This window comes from Piliocolobus tephrosceles, chromosome 16 (assembly GCF_002776525.5).
Source record: "Piliocolobus tephrosceles isolate RC106 chromosome 16, ASM277652v3, whole genome shotgun sequence".
In the NCBI taxonomy this organism is placed as follows: Eukaryota; Metazoa; Chordata; class Mammalia; order Primates; family Cercopithecidae; genus Piliocolobus; species Piliocolobus tephrosceles.
The window spans coordinates 30,662,725-30,690,694 of record NC_045449.1 but is presented as its reverse complement, the minus strand read 5'-3'; the positions used below and the strand labels follow the sequence as shown (position 1 = coordinate 30,690,694).

The 27,970-nt window shown below is 41.1% G+C and overlaps 1 protein-coding gene across 14 annotated transcripts in view; it reads right to left on the bottom strand.

Annotated features, from left to right (window-relative positions):
• Positions 1-24,044, bottom strand: part of SYNRG (synergin gamma) — a 98,281-nt gene extending 74,237 nt beyond the window's left edge. For 12 of the 14 annotated variants that reach the window (XR_002730076.2, XM_023204728.2, XM_023204716.2 and 9 more), the window contains exons 1-4: positions 23,832-24,044; positions 14,310-14,350; positions 9,864-9,985; positions 29-159 (exon numbers count right to left, since the gene is read on the bottom strand). Coding sequence is in view for 13 of the 14 variants with exons in the window: in XM_023204728.2 (XP_023060496.1) it covers positions 29-159; positions 9,864-9,985; positions 14,310-14,350; positions 23,832-23,908 (371 nt within the window). In the remaining variant the exon portion in view is untranslated. The remainder of the gene's footprint in view (positions 1-28; positions 160-9,863; positions 9,986-14,309; positions 14,351-23,831) is intronic. The other 2 variants (XM_023204717.2, XM_023204726.2) reach the window with 1 other exon arrangement.
• Positions 24,045-27,970: the final 3,926 nt, after the last annotated feature.

Genomic DNA, 27,970 nt, shown 5'->3' with positions numbered 1-27,970 from the left:
TTATCCTTTAATTTTGGTGATCTCTTACTGCTGCTCTTCCGCGAACTGCTTCTGCATGTCTGGAGTGTACTGTGGGCCTGGAGGACGCATGCCCAGGAAGGGTGCTTGTCCTAGGTAAGGCATTCCTGCTGCTGGCATTGGTCCCATTGGTATTCCTGCCTAGAAGAAACAGACAAAGGCTTAGAAAACACAATTTCTCCCTTTAATTATCACACACAAAAATGTGACTTTCATAAATTCTATCTTAATACTTTTATTTGTAAAAAATAGAAATATATTGTATTAAAAGATGCACAGATGCAAGTAAGATGCAAATATGCAAATAAATATATTATATTAAAAGATGCTAAAAATGGAAGGGTCCCCTTAATATCTAGCCCTCCATTCCTTTCACTGTCCCAGAGGTGACTGCTGCTAATAGTCTGATTGGTGTGTGAGTATGGCAGTATATGCCCACAAGTTACATTCTTGTGAGCTCACTAATCCTCTTTGAGAAGTGGTATTATATCTTATATATTTTCATATTTGCAATAATAGCTAAGTGGCTGGCATATGGTAAACACACACAAACGAAATTAAATCTGATTTTCCAATATATATGAGAGGATAATGAATATTTTGATGTTATCAAAGGCCTAATAGTCAAACTTTTATAGAAAATGAAACATATTCAATAAAAATGACATAATACAATATTATAAAGTTTATCAAAGTGTCCAGAAATAAGAATAACACAATAGCTAATCACAAAATTTAATAACATTATGTTTTTAGAGACAGGGTCTCGTTGTGTCACCCAGGCTGGAGTGCGATGGAGTGCACAGCTCACTGCAGCCTCCAGTGAGCATTCAACTCTTGAGCTCAAGAGATCCTCCCACCTCAGCCCCAGAGTAGCTAGGACTATAGGCATGTGCCACCGCACCTGGTTCGAAATCTAATATTAAGTATGATGACAATGATAATAGTTAAATGGCTAATTTTTAGTGAGTGAAAACTCTTCTACTACTCAACCTTCTCCCTGAAAAGTTCCCCTTCTGTCCCTAACTAAAGTCTGTCCGTGAAACACTCTCATTTGGAGATTGCTACTTTTCTATTTCCTGTAAGTGGGGAATATTCCTCCTTGCTTCTTCTAAACCTTTTCTCCTCTCTCTACCTTCAAAAACCTGAATACATTTTAATTTCTCACTAATAGACTTCATCATTTACTCTCCGATCTTGTTCACGTCATCTACTGACCCTCAACTTCCTCACTCTTCAGTTGTACACTTCAGACTTTGCTATCTTCCATTCTATCTCCCAACTGCTCTTGGTAACGTCAACAATCACCGCCATGGATCACTCACCTACCACTGTCGTCTTCCAGGTCTTCAGCCTCCTCATCACAATCATGCCCAATATACAATTCCAGCTTCCCATTCCATGGTAATACCTGTGATCTATCTGCACCAAAGACTGTGTCATGTCCAAAATCTGGATGTTAGGCATTCTGACACCTGACCACCACTTCCGATCCTTCTAGCTCATCTAGACCAATAATTCTCCTATTTCATTAATATCTCCCACTTGTTATTTTTTTCCAAGCTTATTTTGTAGGTTCCACCTGTTAATTTGCCACATTTCTCATGATTAATCATCATTATATCCTTACTTCCCTTCCTGCTCAATTTAGATTCTAGGGTTTAATATTAAATGCCCTTGTCAATATCCTTAATGTCCTTAATTGTCAATTCCTTAACATGGTCTCCTGGGAAACTTCACCCCTGATTAGAATCAACTAATCAACTTCTCCATGCTTATACAAAAACCACTGAATCATGCTGGAGAGAAAAACACTGAGGATTCACATTAAATTCTATTTATTTATTTATTTAGAGACAGGGTCCCCCTCTATCACCCAAGTTGGGATGCAGTAGTGCGATCTCAGCTCACTGCAACCTCCACCTCTCAGGCTAAAGTGATTCTCCCACCTCAGCCTCCCAAGTAGCTAAGACTACAGGCATGTGCCACCATGCCCAGCTAATTTTTGTATTTTCAATAGAGATGGGGTTTCACCAGGTTGGCTAGGCTGGTCTCGAACTCCTGACCTCAAGTGATCCACCCACTTTGGCCTCCCAAAGTGCTGGGATTACAGGCATGAGCCACGATGCCCGGCCAGCTTGGAATGCTTTTGAAGGGTTTCTAGCACTCTACAACTGGAGTTACACACAATATTGCTTTATTGCTAACATTCTCTATTCTAAATCTTGGGTGGAGATAGCCGTGTATACGTATTTTAAATCACAGTATTGCTCTCTTGCTGCTAAAAATTAGGATCACAGTCCTAGAATTAAATTTTTCTTTCTTTTTTTTTTTTTTACTCAGTTCACCCAAAGTATATAAAATACAAAAGAAGCTACCCAAATCATAGAGATGAAAAATAAGGCAAAGTGTTCAACAAAAATAATAAAGAATGAAAGAAAGAAAGGTGTCATGCATATTGCCTTCTTACTTACAAACTCCTCTCTTGAAGAACATTCAAATTTACTAAACGGCATTTTGTGCTTCCCCTACACCTGGAAAGGAGGGACTGTCTAAGTTTTTATAGACTTGAAATCTAAATAAACTAAAAGGTTAAGAGACACTAGTCTTTAATTATATACTGAATGGATGACATAACAAAAGAAAGAACTCAGAAATCTGAGATACATTTGATAAACTACTGACGGCACTTAAGATTTCAATAAGTTGAGAAGTATAGTATGACAGTTAAGACTAAGAGTAAAAGTGTCCATTTCAGTTAGAACCCCAACAGTTTTGTTTTGACAAGTTGATCTTAAAATTATACTGAAGGGCAAAGGACCGTGAATCAGTTATAATTCTGTAAAAGAAGAAGGATGATCCATACTACCAGATACCAATGCTTATCTCAGGCTAGATAATTAAGGCATAAGATATTTACTGACGCAAGGAAAGACAGATGCAGCAATGAGACAAATACACGAGCCTAGAAATTAATCCAAAGCACATAAAGAAGTGTAATATTACAGGAATAATCATAGAAATCAATAAATAAAAAACAGGCTATTTATAAATGATTTGGGAACAACTGACTACAATGGAACATAATAAAATTACATCCTTCTACCTCACGCTGATTCTAAAGAACAATTCTAGGTAGGTTAGAGACTTAATCTGAAAAGACAGGCTGAGCGCATTGGCTCACACCCTGTAATCCCAGCACTTTGGGAGGCTGAGGCAGGCAGATCACTTGAGGCTAGGAGTTCCAGACCAGCCTGGACAACATGGTAAAAATCCCATCTCTACTAAAAATACAAAATTAGTCAGGCGTGGTGGTGCATGCCTGTAGTTGCAGTCACTCTGGAGGCTAAGGCAGGTGAACTGCTTGAGCCCAGGAGGCGGCAGTTGCAGTGAGCCGAGATTGCGCCACACTCCAGCCTGGGCGACAGGGCGAGACTCTGTCTCAAAAAAAAAAGAGGAAGAAAAGACAAGAAAGACAAGAAACTTAACTTTTTTTAAATAACAAGACACAGGTAGGGAAGAATGTCTTAGATAAGACAGAAAAAAAAAGAAATGATTTATCCATCTGACTTAATTTCTACACAACAAGACACTATAAACAAATTTAAGAGAGGCCAACGACTACGAGAAGATACTGGCAACACATGTAACTACAAAGGATTAGAATCCAGAATATATAATGAACACTCAGAAATCAATGAGATCAAAACAGCAAAACATTAGAAGCAATTTAAATGTCTGTTAATAGAACAACATATATTCACTCAATGAAATACCACACAGCAGCTACTATGAATGAACTTGGCATAACTTTACAACAGGGATAAGTCTTGGGGGCAAACAATGTTAAATTAAAAAGTCAAGATGTTGAAGGGTACATACGTAAAATTTAAAACCTAGAAAATATTATATATTGCTCGTAAGTATGCAAATACGTAAAATAATAAAAGTATAAAATTATGGCCAGGCACAGTGGCTCATGCCTGTAATCCCAGCACTTTGGGAGGTGGGGGTGGGTAGATTGCTTGAGGTCAGGAGTTTGAGACCAGTCTGGACAACATGGTGAAACCCCATCTCTACTAAAATACAAAAACTAGCCAGGCGAGGTGGTGGACACCTGTAATCCCTGGTACTAGGGATGCTGAGGCAGGAGAATTGCTTGAACCCAGGAGGCAGAGGTTGCAGTGAGTCGAGATCGCGCCACTGCACTCCAGCCTGGGTAACAAAGTAGTATAAAAATATATACAAGAACCATAAACATTGAATTCATGATAGTGATAACAACCTCTGGGGAAGGAGAGGAAGGAAAGTATTTTTGAATTCTTTAAAAAAATGTAAAGCAAATGTGGCATGTTAAAATTTGATAAAGGTAGGACCTGACTACCTATATAAAAAATCCCATGGAATCCACAAAAAAATTCCCAGAGCTAATAAAATGAGTTCAGTAAGGCTGAAGGATATAAAACAAACATATACAATCAACTATATTTCTATACACTGCCAATGAATATGTGAACACTGACGTTAAAAAACGCCATTCATAATTCCTCAAAAAACCAAAATATTTAGATGTAAATCTAACCAAACACGGATGTGACTTTTATGCTGAAAACTATATAAATGCTGATAGAAGAAACCAAAGATCTAAACCAATGAAGAGACATCCCATACTGTTATGATGGAAGACGTCAATTCTCAAAGCCATCAATTCTCCCTAAATTCATACAGAGGTTTAACACAATGCCTATCAAAACTCCAGCAAGAGTTTTTCCAGAGATAGACAAGATTATCCCAAAATTAATACGGAAAGACAGAGAAACCAGAATAGTTAAATTCTGGAAAGAAGAATAACGTAGGAGGAATCAACCTTATCGTATAGCTACCATCACAAAGACTGTGTTATCGGTCAAGGAACAGGCATATCCATAAAACAACAGCACAGAACAGAGAACCTAGAGAAAGATACACACAAGCATGCCCAACTGATTTTTGACAAAAATGTGAAAAGCTTTTTTCACATTTTCAATGGAAGCAGAATAGCTTTTTCCACAAATGTTGCTGGGGCAATCAGACTTACATAGATACAAAGAGAGAGATAAAAAACAACCTCAATCTAAGTCTTAGATCTTATACAAAAATTAACTCAAAATGGATCATGGACTTAAATGAAAACCATAAAACTTTAAAAAAAAAACATAGGAGAAAATCTCCAGAATCTAGGGCAAGGCAATGAACTCTTACAGTTATACCAATGCATGATCCGTAACAGGAAAAACTGGTAAACTGAATTTCATCAAAATTGAACTTTTGCTCTGTGAAAGACCCCATTAAGAGAGTGAAAAGACAAGCTAAAGACAAGAAGAAAACACTTGTAAACCACATATCTGACAAAGGACTAGTACCTAAAAGATATAAAGAACTCTCAAAATTCAATAGTAAAATACCAAAAAATGCAATTAGAAAATGGTCAGAAGCTATGAAAAGACATTTCTCTGAAGAAAATGTAATGATGGTAAATAAACACATGAAAAGATGTTCAACATCATCTGCACATTAAAACCATGCAAATTAAAACCATGAGATATTAAACATACCTGTCGGAATGGCTAAACAAAAAATAATGACACTAAATCCAAGTAAGGATGCAGTATAACTGAACCTCTGATACACTGCTGGTAGGAATGTAAAATATTACAGCTACTCTGGAAAAAAGTTTGGCAGCATCTTAAAAAACCAAAAATGCAATACATGCAACCTATCAATTGTACTCTTGGGCATTTATCCCAAGAAATGAAGACTTATGTTCACGCAAAAACCTTTATTTGTAATAGCCAAAAACTGTAAACAACCCTACTGTCCTTCAGTGGGCAAATGAACTATTACTTATCAATTTTTAAAAAATGAACTACTGATACATGCAACAACTTGGGTGAATCTGAAGGGATTATGCTAAGCGACAAACGCCAAATCTAAAAGGTTAATGATTCAATTTATAAAACATTTTTGAAACCACAAAATTATAGAAATGGGGAACACACCAGCGAATGCAAAAGGGGTAAGGTGGGGCAGGAAGGAAGTAAGTACAGCTACAAAAGGGCAACGAGAGGAGATCCTTGGGGAGATGGAAATGTTCTGTATCTCAGCTGTGCCAATGTCCATACGCTGATTGTGTTACTACAGTTCTACAAGTTTTACCAATAGGGGAACTGGGCAAAGGATTTCTATTATTTCTTAGAATTACACAACAGTTTGCAACAGGTTTACACATGTCCATCATGTGCTCTACACTCGCCTAGATGTTTGAAATGCTTCAGAATAATAATTTTAAAATGTATTGTACATCACGAGGAGTGTTTTCTTTTTATGTGTTTTGAGGAAGGGAGATATTATAATAATCAATAATAATATAATAATAATCATCGGCCAGGCGCGGTGGCTCAAGCCTGTAATCCCAGCACTTTGGGAGGCCGAGACGGGCGGATCACGAGGTCAGGAGATCGAGATCATCCTGGCGAACACGGTGAAACCCCGTCTCTACTAAAAAATACAAAAAACTAGCCGGGTGAGGTGGCGGGCACCTGTAGTCCCAGCCACTCGGGAGGCTGAGGCAGGAGAATGGCATGAACCTGGGAGGCGGAGCTTGCAGTGAGCTGAGATCTGGCCACTGCACTCCAGCCTGGGCGACAGAGCAAGGCTCCGTCTCAAAAAAAAAAAAAAATAATAATAATAATAATCATCATCATCATCATCATCATCATCAAGACTAAATTTCTGGCCAGCGCAACGGCTCACGTCTGTAATCCCAGCACTTTCGGAGGCCGAGGCAGGTAGATCACGAGGTCAGGAGATTGGGACCATCCTGGCCAACACGGTGAAACCCCATCTCTACTAAAAATACAAAAACAAAATTAGCCAGGCACGGTGGTGGGAGCCTGTAGTCCCAGCTACTCGGGAGGCTGAGGCAGGAGAATGGTGTGCACCTGGGAGGCAGAGCTTGCAGTGAGTCGAGATTGCGCCACTGCACTCCAGCCTGGGCGACAGAGCAAGACTCTGTCTAAAAAAAAAAAAATGGTGAGCAGCAACTGGGTGTGGTGGCTCACACCTGTAATCCTAGCACTCTGGGAGGCCACGGCAGGTGGATCACCAGAGGTCAGGGGTTTGAAACCAGCCTGGCCAACGTGGCAAAACCCTGACTCTACTAAAAATACAAAATTAGCTGGGCGTGGTGGCGCACACCTGTAATACCAGTTACTTGGGAGGCTGAGGCAGGAGAATCACTTGAACCCGGGAGGCGGAGGTTGTAGTGAGCCGAGATCATACCATTGCACTCCAGCTTGGGCAACAAGAGTGAAACTCCATCTCAAACAAAACAAAACAAAACACGGGGGTCAGCAGCTTCCAAACAATATAATGCCTGTCAGCAAGAGTAAAGGTTAAAGAAAAAGACTTTGGTTGCTTTGTCTTAGCATCATTAATACACAAGCTTCTGATATTCAGGGACATTATTAAGGCACTATCAACTCTCATAGTTTACTTTTTTCTTATTGTTCTGCATATTAGAGACTCTTACTATTTTTGGCTGTTTCAAACTCTAAAAACATTTTTCAGATAATTGTGTAAGCATAAAATAATGTTTAGTGTAAAAATTAATGATTTAAAATTTGGATCAATTGTTATTAAGATTCAGTAGTAAACTTAGGAAGTTTTTTTTTTTTTTTTTTTGAGACAGAGTCTCGCTCAGTCGCCCAGGCTGGAGTGCAGTGGCCGGATCTCAGCTCACTAAAAGCTCCGCCTCCCGGGTTTACGCCATTCTCCTGCCTCAGCCTCCTGAGTAGCTGGGACTACAGGCGCCCGCCACCACGCCCGGCTAGTTTTTTGTATTTTTTAGTAGAGACGGGGTTTCACCGTGTTAGCCAGGATGGTCTCGATCTCCTGACCTCATGATTCGCCCGTCTCGGCCTCCCAAAGTGCTGGGATTACAGGCTTGAGCCACCACGCCCGGCCTAGGAAGTTTTAATTTAAAAGACATTGTATTCTATAGTAGATTGTTTTTAGTTATTTGCTGCCTTTATTCTTATTTTTTAATTTTACTTTATTTTTTTTGAGACGGAGTCTTACTCTGTTGCCCAGGCAGGAGTGCAGTGGCACGATCTCAGCTCACTGCAACCTCCACCTCCCAGGTTCAAGCAATTATCCTGCCTCAGCCTCCTGAGTAGCTGGGACTACAGGTGCGCACCACCATGCCCTGTTAATTTTTGTATTTTTAGTACAGATGGGGTTTCACCCTGCTGGTCAGGCTGGTCTCGATCTCCTGACCTTGTGATCTGCCTGTCTTGGCATCCCAAAGTGCTGGGATAACAGGTGTGAGCCACTGCTCCTGGCCATTTGCTGCGTTTATTCTAAGAAGACTACACATCCCTATATGGTTTACATTCCTCCTGGTATATTCCTCCCCTACTGATGCTAAGGCCATATTACTTTGGTGAGCAGAAGTGACTAATATATGCTACCTCCAAGTGTTAGCTTTAAAAGACATCACAGCGTTTGGCCATCTCTTTTTCCTATGCCAAGAGCCTAGGATGTCCTGGCTGAGGGTCCTAGGATAAAGAAAACATGGAGCAGAGTCAGCACCAACACATGAGGATATGTATCACGAGTGAGGGCTAAACTTTTGTAAGTCACTGAGATCTGGGGACTGTTTCTGCAGCACAATCTAGTGAAAGCAAGCTTAACGTGAATTAAAAACCTACAAAATCTCAATGTATTCCCATTTGCTTCCTTCTAGAGATGGATAAAAAATGACACTGGAAGTTTTCCTGACCATTTCAACACAAAACAGAAGCTTTATTTGCATAATTGACTTCAAAACAACAACGGTTTCAACTTAAAATTCTGGTTGTGAACGCCTAATATTACTTATTTATAAGTATATACATGTGTTACTGTATAAAAGTATATACTGTATAACAAAACACACAGAAATAGAAAATGTTAAAGTATTAGGTAAGTAAGTAAACTAACACAGAAACAAAAAACCAAATACTGCATGTTCTCACTTACAAGTGGGAGCTAAACACTGGGTGCACATGGACATAAAGATAGGCTCGACAGACACTGGAGACTACAAGAGGGGCGAAAGAGCAGGGGAAGAGTTGGAAAACTACCTGTTTGGTACTATGCTCACTACCCAGGTGATGGGTTCCATCATACCCCAACCCTCAGCATCACACAACACATTAGTGTAATAAACCTACAAACTGTCCCCTGAAACTAAAAGTTGAAAAAAGCAAAAATAAATAAATTATTAGGTAAAAAAGAAATACAGTACATGGCCTTAAAGATATTGGTTAATAGTACAAAAGCAAAAACTTTTTTTCCTCAGGCCTTTTTTTTTGAGACGGGAGTCTCACCTTGTTGCCCAGGCTGGAGTACAGTGGCATGATCTTGGCTTGCTGCAACCTCTGCCTCTCAGGTTCAAGGGATTGCCCTGCCTCAGCCTCCCGAATAGCTGGGACTACAGGCACATGCCACCACACCCAGGTAATTTTTGTAGTTTTAGTAGAGATGGGGTTTTGCCATGTTAGCCAGCCTGGTCTCAAACTCCTGACCTGAAGTGATCTGCCCACCTCAGCCTCCTAAAGTGCGGGGATTACAGGCGTGAGCCACTACATTTAACCTTTTCCCTCACTCTTGGAGGGTGAACACATCTTCATTTTAGTTTGAAGGAAGCCATTTATTTATGCTTATTTCTAATTGTAACATTAAGCTCTTAGCCTGTAGCTCTTGATATATAAACATAACAACAAACAATAACTTTGTAAGAAACCAACTAAAGAAGCAAGTACCTGCATAGCAATAGGTCCTTGGGACATCTGAGAGCTGTAATTCATTCCCATAATGCCTTGCATATTAGGCTGCATGACAGAGACCATAGGAAATCCTTGTTGCTGCATCGGCATCAGGCCTGCTGAAAATATAAAGACATTATTAAAGTCAATGTGTTTTAAAATTTATTTTCTTAAAACCATTAGTACCTAAAGGACTTGTTACTTGGCAGGAAGCAGAGTATAATGGAAAAAGCACAGGGTCCTGAGTGAGACAGATATGAATATGAATTCCAACTCCGTCATTTACTTAGCTTTGTGATCTTGAACAAGTTACAAAACTTCATCTGTAAAATGAAGATAGTATCTCTTCTATGGAATTTGTATGCATATTAAAAAACAGTATGGCCTAATTGGGGTACTCAGCCTTCAAGTTGGCCTCCAATGACCTCTGTCTCCTGGTGTTCGTACTCGTGTGCTGTTCCATTCCATACTGAATGGGGTTGACCAGTATAACCAATAGGATACTGTGGAAATGACAGCATATAACTTTGAAGGCCAGTTATTTATTTAGTTTTTTTGAGACAGAATCTCACTCTGTCACCCAGGCTGGAGTGCGGTGGCATGATCTCAGCTCACTGCAACTTCCACTTCCTGGGTTCAAGGCTCCCAAGTAGCTGGGACTACAGGTGTCTGCTAATTTTTGTATTTTTAGTAGAGATGGGGTTTCGCCATCTTGGTCAGGCTGGTCTTGAACTCCTGACCTCAAGTGATCCACCCGCCTCAGCCTCTCAAAGTGCTAGGACTACAGGTGTGAGCCACTGCGCCTGACCCGGAGGCTAGTTCTTAAAAGACACTGTAGTTTCTTTCTGGTTCCTTTGGATCACTCACTCCGGAGCACTGCCACGTTATGAAATACTCAATAAGACCTATGGAGAATCCATGTGGTAAGGTACTGAGGTCTTCTGCGAAAAGGCAGCATGAATTTGCCATCTATCTCAGCGAGCCACCCTGGAAGCAGCTCCAAGAAACTTTCAGATGACTGCAAGCCTGGCTCATCTTCACTGCCATCTCATAAGAGGTCTTGAGCCTGAACCACCCAGCAGAACTACTCTTAGATTCCTGACCCACAGACGCACTATGAAATAATAAAATGTTTACTTATTAAAGTTCAGGATAATCTGTTACACAGCAGCACATAACTAACAAAATAACAGGAGCATTAACTCTAGGAGTCAACTAGAAATGCCACATACTTCTTTGGAACCTTGGGCAATTTGCTTCTTTCTATGCCTTGGTTTCTCATTTGTAAAACTGTTTAACACTTACTATGCTCAAGGAAATGTTATTCTTCTTCCTTTTTCTTACATGAATAGGTAATATAACAGTTACCACAAAGTAGCCATCAGTATGTGCAATGGCAGAAAACTATCATGAAAGTATGATTTAGGCTAGTGTTTCCCAAACTTTTCCAATAGCAGAGGTGAATGCATATACATCTCTTTGGGATTTTAATAAATACTAAACACCTACCATATGCTAGGCATAGTTCTATGTGCTTGGTACACAGAAGTGAATAAAACAAAATTCCTACGTAGCCTGAGCACAAATGTCATTCTAATTTTGCATTCAAACTACATCCATGTTGGTTCCACCATAAGGAACTTTATATCAAACTGTCGATTTGAAAAATTAACGATCTAGGAAATTATACCATGGTTATCTTATGGTTTTTGTGTACCTTCCAGGTTATTTATAACCTAGCCTAATTTCAGAAGCAAGGACATCCACACTGTGGCTAACAGTTATTTGAGGTAGACCATTCACTTATTCAAGTATTTGAGGCCTACTCCATATTAGGCACTGTTCTGGGGACACAGCCATGAACAAAACCAGGTCTTCACTCTCATGGAGCTTACACTGTAATCAGGAGAGACAGACAACAAAAAAATAAGTACATGTTAGGTGGTGATAAGAGCTAGGGCCAAAAAATAAAGCAGGGCAAGTGAGAATGGAGTGGTTGCTACTTTACATAGGGCAATCAGAAAAAGTTTCACCAACAGGGTGGTATTTCAGAAAGGACCTCAAGGAAATAAAGAACCAAGCCATGCAGATATTTGGGAAGAATATTCCAGACCAAAGAACACCAAGTACAAAGATCACAAGTGTCAGGGAGAATTAGAATACACAGATTGAAAACAGCCACCGTAAGATGTTTTCTGTCTTATTTCTTTGGACTTAAAGATTTATTTATTTATTTATTTATTTATTTTTTTTTGAGACAGAGTCTCGCTCTGTCGCCCAGGCTGGAGTGCAGTGGCCGGATCTCAGCTCACTGCAAGCTCCGCCGCCCAGGTTCACGCCATTCTCCTGCCTCAGCCTCCCGAGTAGCTGGGACTACAGGTGCCCACCACCTCGCCCCGCTAGTTTTTTTTTGTATTTTTCAGTAGAGACGGGGTTTCACCGTGTTAGCCAGGATGGTCTCGATCTCCTGACCTCATGATCCGCCCGTCTCGGCCTCCCAAAGTGCTGGGATTACAGGCTTGGGCCACCGTGCCCGGCCGATTTATTCATTTTAATTGATTTTATTTTATTTCTGAATGGGTAACTCAGATATCTGGCATAATATTTCAAGGCACAAAAGTGTACACAGTAAAAAATAGGTCTCTTTCTCTCCTCTGTCTCCTATTCAAGTACTCACGATCTTGTGGCCATCCTTGCTGTCGGTTTCTTACATATGTTTTCAGAAATGATGCACGCATAATTTAAAGCCTTCAAATGACCCAAACGTTCATCCTAACAACTGTTAAAAAAAATCTCCAAACCAATTCCAAATTCCCTAAGAAAAAGTATCAGGCAACACTTTGAGATCTCTTCTTGTCCAGTTCCTTCACTCCATAAGTATATTTTTACTTGAAAATGTATAGAAATGCAAAATAACAAACCATGATAATGAACACATAACTCTGTAACACCTTCCTAAAGAACAAAAGATCTCAAACCATTTGATCTCAATCTGGGACACATCTAATTACAGATAGCTTAAATAATGCACAAATGTGAACACGATGAAAAGAATACAACTGACCCTTGGAAAAACTTGCCTGAAACTCAATCGCCATCACTGATTATAAATGAAGACAAAGTCAGGATGAGCCACTGACCATCTGCTACTGAGCTGCTCTTTATCTTTTATCTCTACTGCTGACCTACGAGTCTCTGTTTCCCCAGCAAATCTATGACAACCAATCAACACTGGCTTTTTAAGAAGAGCCAGTTTTCAGAAGCAGCTTGGTGTGAGGGGAGAGGGAATACATCAGAGTGGGAGAAGTGAGTGGAAAAAAAGCCAGAGAAAGGCAGATCTATTCCTTCTTCACTGTTGTGTCCCAGCTGCACAGCAGCGTGGGTCAAAATTATATTCCTTCACTACTATTTCCTTGAAGATAAAGCTAAAATTGATATTGGTGGGTCCTGGTCTCAGACCAAGAGAGAAGAGGTATACTTAGTACAGAAATTTCTAGGAATAGAACTGAGACTTATACGACATGGTGGCTCATGCCTGTAATCCCAGTGCTTTGGGAGGCCAAGGCAGGAGAATCGCTTGAGCCGAGGAATTTGATACCAGCCTGGGCAACATAAGGAGACTGTGTCTCTACAAAATATTTAAAAATTAGCCAGGCGTGGTGGTATGTACCTGTGGTCCCAGCTAGCTGGGAAGCTGAGGTGGAAGAAATGCTTGAGCCTAGGAGGCTGAGGCTATGCAGTAAGCTATGACTGTGCCACTTGTATTCCAGCCTGGGTGAAACAGCAAGACCCCATCTCAAAAAAATAAAATAAAAATAAAAAACCAAAACCAAACAAAATCCTGAGACTTAAATACTTTAAGCTGAATCAGAGTATGTGATCTCTTTTAATTTCAAAATTATATGTTTATAAAACATGACTATAATAAGATACTATCATATAGAGAAAAAATAGCAGTGTGAAACAACTAAAGATGTTCGTTTATTCATTCAACAAACATCTACAGAGAACCTATTATGTTAAATCAACATGCTGGGTGCTAGAGATAATGCTAGATGAGCATTAGACAGACATGGCACTAACAATCTAGCAGAAGACTAGACAGAAGGAGAAAGACATCATTAAGTGAATTACAGCTCATTTCATTTTTATCACCTGTTCCTTAACATTCTTGTCCTAAAAGTCTCTTTCACCTCTGAGGTTAAATAATCTATGAACGTAACGTTTATATAAGTTTGGGAGAAATGAGGAGTGACCCTTATTACTCCCAAAATTATATAATTTTTGAGAAATTTTAAGAGTAGCTGTCATACAGGTTTAAGAGTGTAGAAAATTTTACTCTATTTAGCAGCAATAGAACTTATTTCCTATTTACTTATTTAATTCCAGATTCAGAAACACAAGAGTGAAAAATAAAAGTTCAAAACTTAAACTTTCACATACCTTGAGGGGGTCTTATCCCACCTGCAACAGGAAACATGAAGCTGAAAACAGAATAAAAATACATCATAATCTTCATATGTACAAAGATTTTCAAATAACAAATGTATTTTTTTTTTTTTTTTTTTTTTTTGAGACAGAGTCTCGCTTTGTCGCCCGGGCTGGAGTGCAGTGGCCGGATCTCAGCTCACTGCCAGCTCCGCCTCCCGGGTTTACGCCATTCTCCTGCCTCAGCCTCCCGAGTAGCTGGGACTACAGACGCCCGCCACCTCGCCCAGCTAGCTTTTTGTATTTTTTAGTAGAGACGGGGTTTCACGGTGTTAGCCAGGATGGTCTCGATCTCCTGACCTCGTGATCCGCCCATCTCGGCCTCCCAAAGTGCTGGGATTACAGGCTTGAGCCACTGCGCCCGGCCACAAATGTACTTTTTTATATGGATGAAAGACTCGTAGATGGGACCTGGTATTTATTCTGTACCACAATACTGAATTGTCCAACATCAGTAGACTGAGAGCATCCACAGGATGCATGTCACCATGTTAGTGCAGACGGAAACTTGTTGAAACAGAAGACAGAAGACCCTGAAACTAGTCCTGGCTCTGTCACTGTGTGTCCTCTCTGGATTCCAGTTACCCCATCTATAAAATGAGAGACTTCAGATTCAATTCAGTCAACATCTATTGAGTGTCAACTACATGAAATGATGGAATCTTATAAGCAAAAATACACATATGCAGGCAAATAAGTATATCACAGGGTAAATGTGCTAACTGCTATAAGCGAGGTCGAAATTATTAATAGGGATGAGAAGAAAAAGATGAATTTTAATGGGCCATAGCTTGAGAAGTTTTATAGAAGTAGCTCTGGAGCTGAATCTTAAAGGAAAATATAAGCACACTATATATTTTGAGCAAAAGCTCTGAGGCAGAGATGCAGGGATGTTTGGAGAAATGAATGTAGGTTAAATGTTAACTATATGATTTAAAAGCAAGCAGATTGTACAGGGCCTTTATTTATTTTTATTTTATTTATTTATTTATTTTTGAGATGGAGTTTTGCTCTTGTTGCCCAGGCTGGAGTGCAATAGTGTGATCTTGGCTCACTGCAGCCTCCGCCTCCTGTGTTCAAGCAATTCTCCTGCCTCAGCCTCCTGAGTAGCTGGGATTACAGTTGCCCACCACCATGCCTGGCTAATCTTTTTTATTTTTAGTAGAGACAGGGTTTCACCATGTTGGCCAGGCCGGTCTCAAACTCCTGACCTCAGGTAAGCCACCGCACCAGGCCGAGGGCCTTTAAAATGTTTAATTTTATTTTGAATATTATATGAAGTTGTGAGAGGTTTTATTGTTATTGTGGCAACATAGACACAACATAAAATTCTATCATTTTAACCATTTTTAAGTGTATAATTCCACGGCATAATTAAGGACATTCACAATGTTGTGCAACCATTACCACTATCTATTTCCGGAACTTTTCCATCATCCCAAACAGAAACTCTGTACCCATTAAACACTAAGTCCTCACTTTAAAGCATAAGAAAGCTCTCTTCTAAGGGTTAAGCTGACACCTTTTTAAAATTTTTATTTTTTATTTATTTATTTATTTTTTGTGTGTGACGGAGTTTGCTCTTGTCATCCAAGCTGAAGTGTGATGGCACGATCTCAGTTCACTGCAACCTCTCCGCCTGCCAGGCTCAAGTGATTCTCCTGCCTCAGCTTCCCATGTAGCTGGGACTACAGGCGAGCACTACCACACTTGGCTAATTATTGTATTTTCAGTAGAGACGGGGTTTCACCATGATGGCCAGGCTGGTCTTGAACTCCTGGCCTCATGATCTGCCTGCCTCGGCCTCCCAAAGTGCTGGGGTTACAGACGTGAGCTACCACACTTGGCCTAAGGTCTTTTAAATAAAGGTTAAGTCTGGGCGACAGAGTGAGACTCTGTCTCAAATAAATAAATAAATAAAGGTTAAAAAATTAAGCTCTGGCCAGGCACAGTGGCTCACGCCTGTAATCCCAGCACTTTGGGAGGCAGAGGCGGGCAGATCACCTGAGGTTGGGAGTTCGAGACCATTCTGACCAACATGGAGAAACACCATCTCCACTAAAAATTCAAAATTAGCTGGGCGTGGTGGCGCATGCCTGTAATCCCAGCTACTCAGGAGGCTGAGGCAGGAGAACCGCTTGAACCCGGGAGGTTGAGGTTGCGGTGAGCTGAGATCGCACCACTGCACTCCAGCCTGGGCAATAAGAGTGAAACTCCGTCTCAAAAAAAAAAAAAAAAATTAAGCTCTGGTTGTAGATGAAATAGCCAAGGGCATGAATATATATATCCAGTAACAAAACAACTAAGGACAAACATGGAGAATTCTTTTTTAGTTTTTATTTTTTTTGAGACACAGTCTGGCTCTTTCGCCCAGGCTGGAGTGCAGTGGCACCATTTTGGCCCACTGAAAGTTCTGCCTCCCGAGTTCACGCCATTCTCCTGCCTCAGCCTCCTGAGTAGCTGGGACTACAGGCACCCGCCACCATGTCTGGCTAATTTTTTGTATTTTTTAGTATAGACAGGGTTTCACCATGTTAGCCAGGATGGTCTTGATCTCCTGACCTCATAATCCGCCCGCCTCGACCTCCCAAAGTGCTGGGATTACAGGCGTGAGCCACCGCGCCCAGTCCTGACACTCGGAGAATTCTTACAGTGAAAACTGAGTAGGAAATGGTCATTGAGAACCAAGGGAGTCCTTATAACAGAGTTAAAACTGAAGAAGGACCACATTTCAAGAAGGAAGTAGTTACCAGCGTCTAATGCTGTAGAATAGTGGTGAGAACAAAGGTTAAAAAATAAATCACTGCTTTCAAAAACGGTGATCTTTGAGTGAGTTAGTTTCAACAGAGAAAGAGGAAGAGACCCTAGGGAGAAAAAATTTAAGAGACAAAATACATACTTAGTGATTGATAAGGTTTTTAAGAAAATGTGATTAACATGTAAAGTAGCAAAAGGGGGCCACATGAGGTGGTGCATGTCTGTAATCCCAGGACTTTGGGAGGCCAAGGCAGGCGGATCAGTTGAGGCCAGGAGTTCAAGACCAGCCTGGTCAACATGGCAAAACGCCATCTTTACCAAAAATACAACAATTAGCCAGGTGTGGTGGCATGTGACTGTAATCCCAGCTATCCAGGAGGCTGAGAAATGAGAATTGCTTGAACCCAGGAGGCAGAGGTTGCAGTGAACCAAGACTGCTGAGCCACTGCACTCCAGCCTGAGCAACGGAGAGAGACTCTGTTTCAAAATAAAACAAAACAAACAAACTAGCAAAATGGATCTGGTTTGAAAAGGAAGTGGGACTTCTTTCTCTGAGCCTAGATAGAAAAAGGGACAAATCAAGGAAGACTTCTGAGTGAGAAAGGCTCTTAATCTGGAAGTCAAGGATCTGAAAAGGAGGTTTTCAGATACTCTTTAGAGAATCTAGTGAATGGCTGGGCCTGGTGGCTCACACCCGTAATCCCAGCACTTTGGGAGGCCAAGGTGGGAGGACTGCTTGAGCCCATGAATTTCAGACCAGCCTGGGCAACATAGTGAGACCTCATCTCTCCAAAATAACAACAACAACAATAAAGAATATAAAAATTATAACGGTGATTCTTTTCCAGAAAGTTTTCAATTTACTGTGCCCAGTTCCATCAAAAGAAATCAGTATCTATGGGTATTATAGCCTTATGAAATAAATTTCTCAAATAATAAGAGATGAAAGGAGAAATTACTCCTTGATTCATGGACTGCAGAATGGATGTTGTTTTAGCAGGCATGAGAACATTAAACTTCTTATGCATTGTCATCAGAGCTCTTGGGTGACCAGACACATTGTCAATAAGCAGTAATATTTTCAAAAGAATCTTTTTTCTAAACAGTTGGTCTCAACAATGGGCTAAAAACACTCAGTAAACCATGCTGTAAACAGATGTGCTGTCACTGAGGCTTTGTGGTTCAATTTATGGAGTATAGGCAGAGTAGATTTAGCATACTTTTAAAAAGCCCTAACATTTTCAAAGTGGTCAATGAGCACTGGTTCGATTTAAAGTCACCAGATGCATTAGGCCCTAACAAGAGAGTCAGCCTGTCCTTTGGCACGAGACACTGACTTCTCTTCTCTAGCTAGGAAAGTCCTAGGTAGCATCTTCGTCTGCACTGAAAATCTGGCCAGGCATGGCTGCTCATGCCTGTTAATCCCAGCACTTTGGGAGGTCAAGGCAGGTCAGGAGTTCGTGACCAGCCTGGCCAACGTAGTGAAACCCCATCTCTACTAAAAATATAAAATTAGCCAGGCATGGTGGTGCGCGCCTGTAATCTCAGCCACTGGGGAGGCCAAGGCAGAAGAATCACTTGAACCTGGGAGGCGGAGGTTGCACTGAGCCAAGATTACGCCACTGCACTCCAGCCTGGGTGACAGAGTGAGACTCTGTCTAAGAAAAAAAAAAGAAAACAGAAAATCTATTATTTAGCATAGCCACCTTCATCAATGATCTTAGCTCTTCTGAGTAAGTTGCTAAAGCTTCTACATCAGCATTTGCTGCTTCACCTTGCACTTTTATGTTATGGAGACAGCTTCTTTCCTTAAACTTCATAAAGCGACCTGGTAGCTTCCAACTTTTCTTCTGCAGCTTCCTCACCTCTCTCAGCCTTCAGCCTTTACAGAATTGAAGAGACTAAGGATCTTCCTCCAGATTAGGCTTTGGCTTAAGGGAATGTTAAGGGTGGTTTAATGTTCTATCCAGACCACTCACCCTTTCTCAATATCTGCAACAAAGCTGCTCCACTTTCTTAACACTTGTGTTTCCTGGAATAGAACTTTTAATTTCCTTCAAAAACTTTCCCTCTGCATTCACAACTTAGTTTAACTGGTGTAAGAGGCCTAGCTTTTGACCTACCTCAGCTTTCAACACTTAATGACTAAGCTTTATCATTTCTAGCTTCCGATTTAAAGGGAGAGATGTGCGACTCTTCCTTTCACTTGAACACTTAGAGGCCATTGTAGGGTTCATCGGCCTAACTTCAATACTGTTATGTCTCAGGGAATATGGAGGCCCTTGGAGAGAAAAGACAGGGGAACAGCTGGTAGGTGGAGCAGTCAGATTACACAAAACATTTATCCATTACGTTTGCTGGCTTATACAAGCTGGGTTTGTGGTGCTCCAAAACAATTACACCAGTAACATAAAAGATACACTGATCACAGAATACCATAACAAATAATAATAATGAAAGAGTTTGAAATATTGTGAGAATTACCAAAATGTGACAGAGACATGAAGTGAACACAGGCTGTGGAAAAATTGTGCAGATAAACTTGCTCAATGCAGGGTTGCCACAAACCTTCAATTTATAAAAAACACTGTATCTGCTAACTGCAATGAGGTATGCCTGTATTCAGTTTTTAAAGACATTACTCATATGCTAAAATTGATAAATTTAGGAGCAATGAACACATTTAAGTAATCAAGCTGTCAAGGTTTTTAAAAATCAGCCTTAAACATTTAAATTAGTCTTATGGTCTAGTGGCTCAGAAGAATTGGAAACTCGTGTTATATTTTCTTTCTTCCAGCTTTGACATAAAGTAACTGTGAAGCTCTGTGCAATCTCCTTCACCCCCTGTCTGGTTTCCCCTCTGTCAAATGAGGATGTAGAAGCAAGTCTGCCAAAGTCTCAGCTAAGACAATCACATAGACATAAATACATAAACAGATATATAAAGGTTACTTTGAAAACAAAATAAAAACAAAAGTAAGACTACGACAAACATGATTTTAGTAAGAATTTAGCAACTCGAACTGCTAAGTGACCTATGAAAAATTTGTATTTTTCTCTGAAACGTTTAGACAACTAATATCAACATGCTTAAAGATCGGTTAGATAAGCAGCTGAGGCATTAATAAGACAGTAAAAGCTTGGCAAAAAACTGGGCAGCAAAATGACCAACAATCTAATTTCAAAGGTAAAATCACTAATTCATATATTACTGATATCTCAGTATGAAAGCAGAGCTCTGTCACTTACCTATCCATCCGTCCCTGCTTTTCAGTTACCTTTGCTACTAACCTAGATTTGACACTAGCCTTCACTTCTTAGGCCTAGACTCCTAAAGACTGCCTAATGGATCACCCCTCCTCCAGACTCTGGTTTCTAATTCATCTGATGCAGCACAAGTGAGAGACATCTTTCTAAATGATGAACCATTACTCAGTAATTAAATGGTCCTTTAGCAAGATGCACTCCTGGAGTTAAAACTATGGAATGATTTCCCTGAAACTGAATTTCCTTAGTTTAAACTCAAGGCCCTCTCTAGTTTGGGCACAACTCTACTTTTCAGTTTTATAACTCTTCACAAAACTCTTCTCCACCACTCAGAGCCACAGTCATCTGGCACTGCAGGTATGTTGTTTCCTTAGCGTTCACTAGGCCTTCTCCTCTCTATGACAATCTCTTGACCGCTTCCTCTTCCTCTAATTGTGACCCAACTGAAATACCACTTCTTTGCCTTTGATGTAGCTGGAATCCACAAATATTTACAGAATGTTTTTTATGTGCAAAAATGTGCTAGAAGCAGTGGAAGAAGAAAAGATGAGGAAGCCCTCTAAAAGCTTGTAAAAGATAGGAAAAAAATAGACAAGTTCATAAATGATAACATTCTAGAAGAACGTGACCTCTTTTGTTCTCTTTTACTTTGTACCACAGTTATTTTGTACATTCTCCAAGGATGGGGACCATGTTTTGATGTCTTTTTAATTCATTACGGCATCAAGAACAGTACCTTACCCATGGAGGCATTCAATGACTACAGACTAATCCAGACCTTTCAACTTTTTTTTTTCTGCCTTACTTGATTAAAAAAAAAAAAAAAAAAAAAAAGAATTATACTTCTCATCTCTTGGGCAAATTTTGCCATTTATACAACTCTACCATTTATTCTAAAGTAGCTCATTCAGGACACCAATCAAAAGTAGGCTAATATTAAATTTGGAAAACATTATTGTCTTTTGCTTAGCCTCTCAGAATAGAGAGAAGTATCCAAACAATACGGTCAGTTATAGTTCACGGATTTTCTCCATTAAAGGTGTAGAGAAGTTGCCTGTTCTTTTTCTTCTAATATACTTAGGTTGCCATAATGTTAGTTTCCTTATAATTTCAGGGAGGGTAGGTGGCAAAAAGAAAATTAAAAATAAAATAGCTTCAGCCTTTACCATAACACTCTAAAAAAACATAGTATTTCTTTTTCTATTGAGGATACAGCTTCTCAGTCTCAGAAAGTTGCCAATATATGTAACATGTACCATACATTTTTCAAGGTAAGGATCATTTTAACCATTTCTTTCTCTCCCATATATGGTTTACAGTTTCAGAATGCAGATGTTACTACATTTACAAAGGAGAGAAACTTTAAAATCATTCTATCAAAATTCAACCCATATTCATTTAAAAAATTTGCGTCCATGGACCAATGATACTCAAATACTATAAACTAAAGGGAACCTGAGGTCCTTCCCACCCAAAAACCTTTTTTTTAAGTAAATAACAATTTGGGCCTAGATACCAATTCTTCTAAGTTTACATTTTCCCAGAACTTGGTGCCATGATTAATCATATACTTGATCAAATTAATACCACCCAGGGATATTTTAGAAACTGTAATCACACATAGGAAATAAATAGAGGATGCCGGGCGTGGTGACTCACGCCTGTAATTCCAGAACTTTGGAAGGCCGAGGTGGGCGGATCACTTGAGGCCAGGAGTTTGAGACCAGCCTGGCCAACATGGTGAAACCCCGTCTCTACTAAAAACACAGAAATTAGCTGGGCGTCGTGGCGCATGCCTGTAATCCCAGCTACTTGAGAGGCTGAGGCAGGAGAATCGCTTGAACCTGGGAAGTGGAGGTTGCACTGAGCCGAGACCGTGCCACGGCACTCCAGCCTGGGTGACAGAATGAGACTCTGTCTCAATCGATCAATCAACAAAAATTAGCCGGGCGTGGTGGTGCGCATCTGTAATCCCAGCTACTCCAGAGGCTGAGGCAGGAGGAATCACCTGAACCCGGAGGCAGAGGTTGCAGTGGGTCGAGATCGCGCCACTGCACTCTGGCCTGGGTAACAGAGCGAGACTTCCTCTCAAAAAAACAAAAAAAGAAAAAAGAAAAAAAAAAAAAAAAAAAAAAAAAGACAAAACAAAAAAAAAAAAAAAAAAAAAGAAAATAAATAGAGGGGACATTATTACATATGTTTCTTCTCCAGCCAGAAACTGGCTTATACCAAGTATTTATTTTTTTAAAAACCCTCTAATGAAACAATGAAGAGAACAAAAGAGAAAGCAAAAAGTTTAAAAATCTTAAGTCTAAGATGTGCAGAGGAAATGAAAAATGGGGTTGCACACAGGTGGTTTATTGAACAGCCACTGCTCGTTTCCTGACATACACACAAGCACCCGCAAGAAGTGATAACTTTAAGGTCCTCACACTTTTGTAGTGTTCACGACTCCGAAATTGAAACACTGCATGGAAAAAAAAAAACAACCTAACACTTCGATTTCCAAAGATAATTTAGGATACTGAAGATGCAAAGCTACTTTTACCTCCAAATGTGTGTGCTGTATGTGTTGGTTAGTAAAACAAAATCAGACTAGGTCATTATAGAAGTGAAAACTTCCCGGAATAAAATATTTCCTTAAATGATAATGAACCTGTCAACTTGCAAATGTACATCTCCCTTATCGTTCTGGGTAGAAGAACCACAGCCAGTTCGTGGCTGAAATGTGGCAGAGGGCAGATGTGTTTAAGGGCTAAGAGTCTGGAAGCTTTGTTCTAATAAATGCGCAACTGCTGTTTAACAGTGCATTTTCTTTGTTTTTAAATGCCTTCTTAAAAAGGAGACAGACAAGTCTTAAGAGTTAGTGTACAAGACAATAACTCTATCTCAAGACCATTACTAATTCAGAGGTCTTTTAGATGTTACTGCTGTTTGTCGCGGGTTAAGGAAACATAAAGAGGACAGGACACTAAAAGGGGAAGAGACAAATCGTCCACACACACACCCCCTTAGAAACAGTCATCCAGCTTTGTGAACAGATTTTTAGAGCCCTCCCTCCAACATATCTGGTTAAGTCTAGAAAGCCCAGGGAAAGGGAAGACCCTGGTCGCTTCAAGGCAGCCAGAACTAGGAGCGGAGTCAGGGTTCCTGATTTACCCCGCCCCCCCACCCCAAGAGGACCCTTATCTTCTCTCCCCTCCCACACTGGGCGCGCGCCCGCTCCCCGCTCGACCCCAGGCGGCCGGCATCCCCAAATGAGCCCGGAACACAAGCCTCGGGCACTCGGGCTCCACACGCCCCTTTCGTCCTGGGTCCCTGGGGGATGACCCTCCTCCTGCAGCCCAGTTCCAAGGAAAAGAATCGGAGCTGGAGAAAACCGCCATAACCGTCAGGCGCCCCTCGCCGCCCCCGCAGAGGCCAGGGGGTTCCCGCCCGGTCCTTCACACCTACCTGCCTCCCCCGGCGGCCCCCGCGCCGGCTCCCGCGGTCCCGCCGCCGCCAGGACCAGCTCCTGGCCGCAGCGCCATCTTGCTCCCGGCCTGCCGCTGCCTTCGCCGCCGCCACCTTATCAGCAGCTGTCAGAGGAAGACATCCACTTCCGGGGCAAACACCAGGCCCCACCTCGCCGCGGACAGGGCGATGGGGCGGGGCCGCGCGCCCACGTGACTCCCCCGGCCCTCGGGGAAGCGTGGCCCGCCCACTGCACGTGATCCGGCGCCGCAGAGGTCCCCCAGGTTCAATTCTAGCTCTCGGGCTGGTGGGGCGGTCGCAGGCGCCTCTCCAAGGGAGCTGATTCATTGTCTGGTAGGCCCTCTGCAGGGCCCAGGTGACGGCCCAGTGGCAAAGCGCCGTTGTTCCTCCGTTTGAAAACCATGATCACGGTTAGTGGAAAGAGTAGGCTGAGTCCTGATTTTTAAACTAGACGGTGGGTACACTGGTGTTCTTTTTACACACAAAGAACAGATAGCTCCTGAAGGGCCCTTTGATAGTCTCGCAGCACTGATTAGTGATCAGCTGTCCCCCCTTTCTCTGGAACTCAGCAGCTTCATGTTGGCACCTATCACAGACGCTGAAGGCATTTAAATTTTATTTTAAATCAACCAAGAGCACAAAAACCCAACCCATATTTCAAAAAAAAACTCCAAGGTGTACTACTCTTGTTTGGTTTCTACAATCCTGCCACCTTACAGTCCCTTTGTTTTTCCTATTCTTGCAGGTAAGTGCAAAACAGTGGTTTTTGGGAAGCAGTTCATAATTACTCTGAAGCTATTTCAGCATATTTTTTACTGATTTTTTTTTTTGAGACAGGGTCTTGCTGTGTTGTCCAGGCTGGAGTGCAGTGGCAAGATCACGGCTCACAGCAACCTCAACCTCCCGGGCTCAAGCAATCCTCTCACCTCAGCATCCTGAGTAGCTGGGACCACAGGCATGCGCCACCACACGGGGCCAGTTTTTTTTTTTTGTAGAGATAAGATCTATGTTGCCCAGGCTGGTTTCAAACTCCTGGGTTCAAGCTATACTCCCGCCTTGGCCTCCCAGTGCCAGGGTGTGAGCTGTGAGCCACATGCCTGGACTGTGATATTTTTTTTTCTTTTAATCAAACTACTGTCTGGAAGTAAAACATGAAAGTTGAGTACTTTTCTCAAGCACGTAGTTTGCTTGTTAGCAAGTAATGGATTAATTAGCTTTATTTTTTCACTCTTGTCTCAGGGTTTTTACTGGGTAACAATTTGTAATAAGTTATTTATTAGGCACCAACCACTGGTCAGGAACTGTAAGCCCATTTTAAAAAATCCTCAGTAACCTTAGGAGTTACAATTGGCATCTTACAGATGAGAAAATCAAGGTCAGAAACAACGTCATTTGTCCAGATCATACAGCTACAAGCAATAGGATCAGGATTCAAATCCAGGACAGTTTGACTCCAAAGTCCTTGTTCATTCACTAGAGCCAGCTATTCAATTTTTGGTTTTTGTTTCTGTCTTTTGCTGTAACTGTCTATTCACTAATTTCACTCCTTCCCTTCCCTGGGTGAATCTGAAATGTATGTAGCACATAGTTCAGACTGCTTTGAAGGAGCTAAATTTAGTATTAATACATTGACTAGGCCAGGCGTGGTGGCTCAAGCCTGTAATCCCAGCACTTTGGGAGGCCGAGACGGGCGGATCACGAGGTCAGGAGATAGAGACCATCCTGGCTAACACAGCGAAACCCCGTCTCTGCTAAAAAAAAAATACAAAAAACTAGCCGGGCGAGGTGGCGGGCGCCTGTAGTCCCAGCTACTTGGGAGACTGAGGCAGGAAAATGGCGTAAACCCGGGAGGCGGAGCTTGCAGTGAGATGAGATCCGGACACTGCACTCCAGCCTGGGCGACAGAGCAAGACTCCGTCTCAAAAAAAAAAAAATTAAATTAAAAAAAAAATACATTGACTAAGTTGATGCAGGTTACTGTAGATACTTTAAACAGACACAATAAAGACAAGGATCATAGATGCGACCTCAGTTTGTCTTGGAATACTTTTTGTTCCTCTTCTTTACCTATTGGTTTTTACATTTGCAGGATTCAGCTCAGGATTTTGGCCTTCCATGACATCCCCAATCTGGGTTAGATGCCCTCCTGTGATGCTTTAGCATCATGGCCTTACATCTAACAGCACTTGTCACACTAGTCATGTGCTACATGATGATGTTTTGGTCAGCCACAGACAGCAGATACAATGGTGGGATGAGAAGTGGGGGTGGAAGTCAGTGAGACTGATGATCCTGACCTTTTGTAGGCCTAGCATAATGTGTGTGTTTGTGCCATGGTTTTTAACGGAAAAGTTTAAAAGTAAATAGTAAAATAAAACAAAAAAAAAACTTAATAGAAAAAAAGCTTCTAGAATAAGGGTATAAAGAAAGAAAATATTTTTCTACGGCTGTACGTTTGCATTTTAGGCTAAGTGTTATTACAAGAGTCAAAAAGTTTATAAAGGCCAGAGGCAGTGGCTCACCCAAGGTCAGGAGTTTGAGACCAGCCTGGCCAACATGGTGAAACCCTGTCTCTACTAAAAATACAAAAATTAGCTGGGTGTGGTGGTGCATGCCTGTAGTCCCAGCAACTCAGGAGGCTGAGGCAGGAGAATCACTTGAACCCAGGAGTCAGAGGTTGCAGTGAGCCGAGATCATTCCACCGCACTCCAGCCTGTGCAACGGAGGAAGACTCCACCTCAAAAAAAAAAATTTTTTTCTAAAAAACCCAACCTGGACAACAAGCAAAACCTCGTCTCTACAACAAAATTTAAAAATAAGCTGAGTGTTGGTGGCCCGCACCTATAGTACCAGCTATTCAGGAGGCTGAGGTTTGAGGATCACTTGAGCCTAAGAGGTCAAGGCTGCAGTGAGCCATGATTGTGCCACTAAACTCCAGACTAGGTGACAGACACAGTTTCTCAAGAAAAAAAAAGAAGAAAAACTCTTACAAAGTAAAAAAGTTACAGCACACTAAGGTTAATTTATTGAAGAAAAATATATATATAAAACATATATGTTATATAACATATATGTTCTATATATATATAACGTGTGTGTGTGTGTGTGTGTGTATTTTCGCGAGACAGTCTTGCCCTGTTGCCCAGGCTGGAGTGCAGTAGCGCAACCTCGGCCTCACAGGTTCAAGCTATTCTCCTGCCTCAGATTCCTGAGTAGCTGGGATTATGTCACCACACCTGGCTAACTTTTTTTGGTATTTTTTTTAGTAGAGATGGGGTTTTGCCATGTTGCCTGGGCTGGTCTCAAACTCCTGAGCTCAGACAATCTGCCCACCTAGGCCTCCCAAAGTGTTAGGATAACAAGTGTGAGCCACCACGTCTGGCCAAGAAAAATACTTTCAACAAATTTAGGATAGATTAAGTGTGCAGTGTTTATAAAAGTCTACATGTTCCACAGTCTATAGCATTCAAGACAGTAACATGCTACACAGGTCTGTAGCCTAGGAGCGATAGACTGTACCACATAGCCTAGGTGTACAGTAGGCTATACCATCTAGGTTTGTGGAAGTATATAACTTGATGTTTACGCAATGACAAAATCACCTAACAATGCGTTTCTCAGAACATATCTCTGTCATTAAGTGATGCGTGACTCTATCTGCTCCTTTACTTTCTCTCTAACATTATTGTAAGGGTAGGAACTGTGTTATCAAGCCTGTTTTCCTAACAAAATCTATGTTTGTTAAAGGAATATTTATTGTGAGTTTTCTATGTGTCAGGTACAGTGCTAGGTACTTACAATCTGAGACACAATTTCATAGATGAGAACACCGAAACTCTGAGAAATTAAGAACTTATTCAAAGTCACACAGCTGGCAAATGGGTTGCACCAGTATACCTACCTCCAGAATATATATTGGGTAAAGGATCTGTTTGCATGAACAAACAAAAAAACCATATTCTTGTAAGTATTTTTACACCCTGTACCAGGTCTGTCATTAAATAAATTCTGAAGATGAACAATTTTTGTCCCATCTAAAATATTCAAAACAAAGTCCACCTGTTCTGACTCTAGAAAAAGCTACGAATAGAGGAAATAAATAAGTTGAATTCAAATGC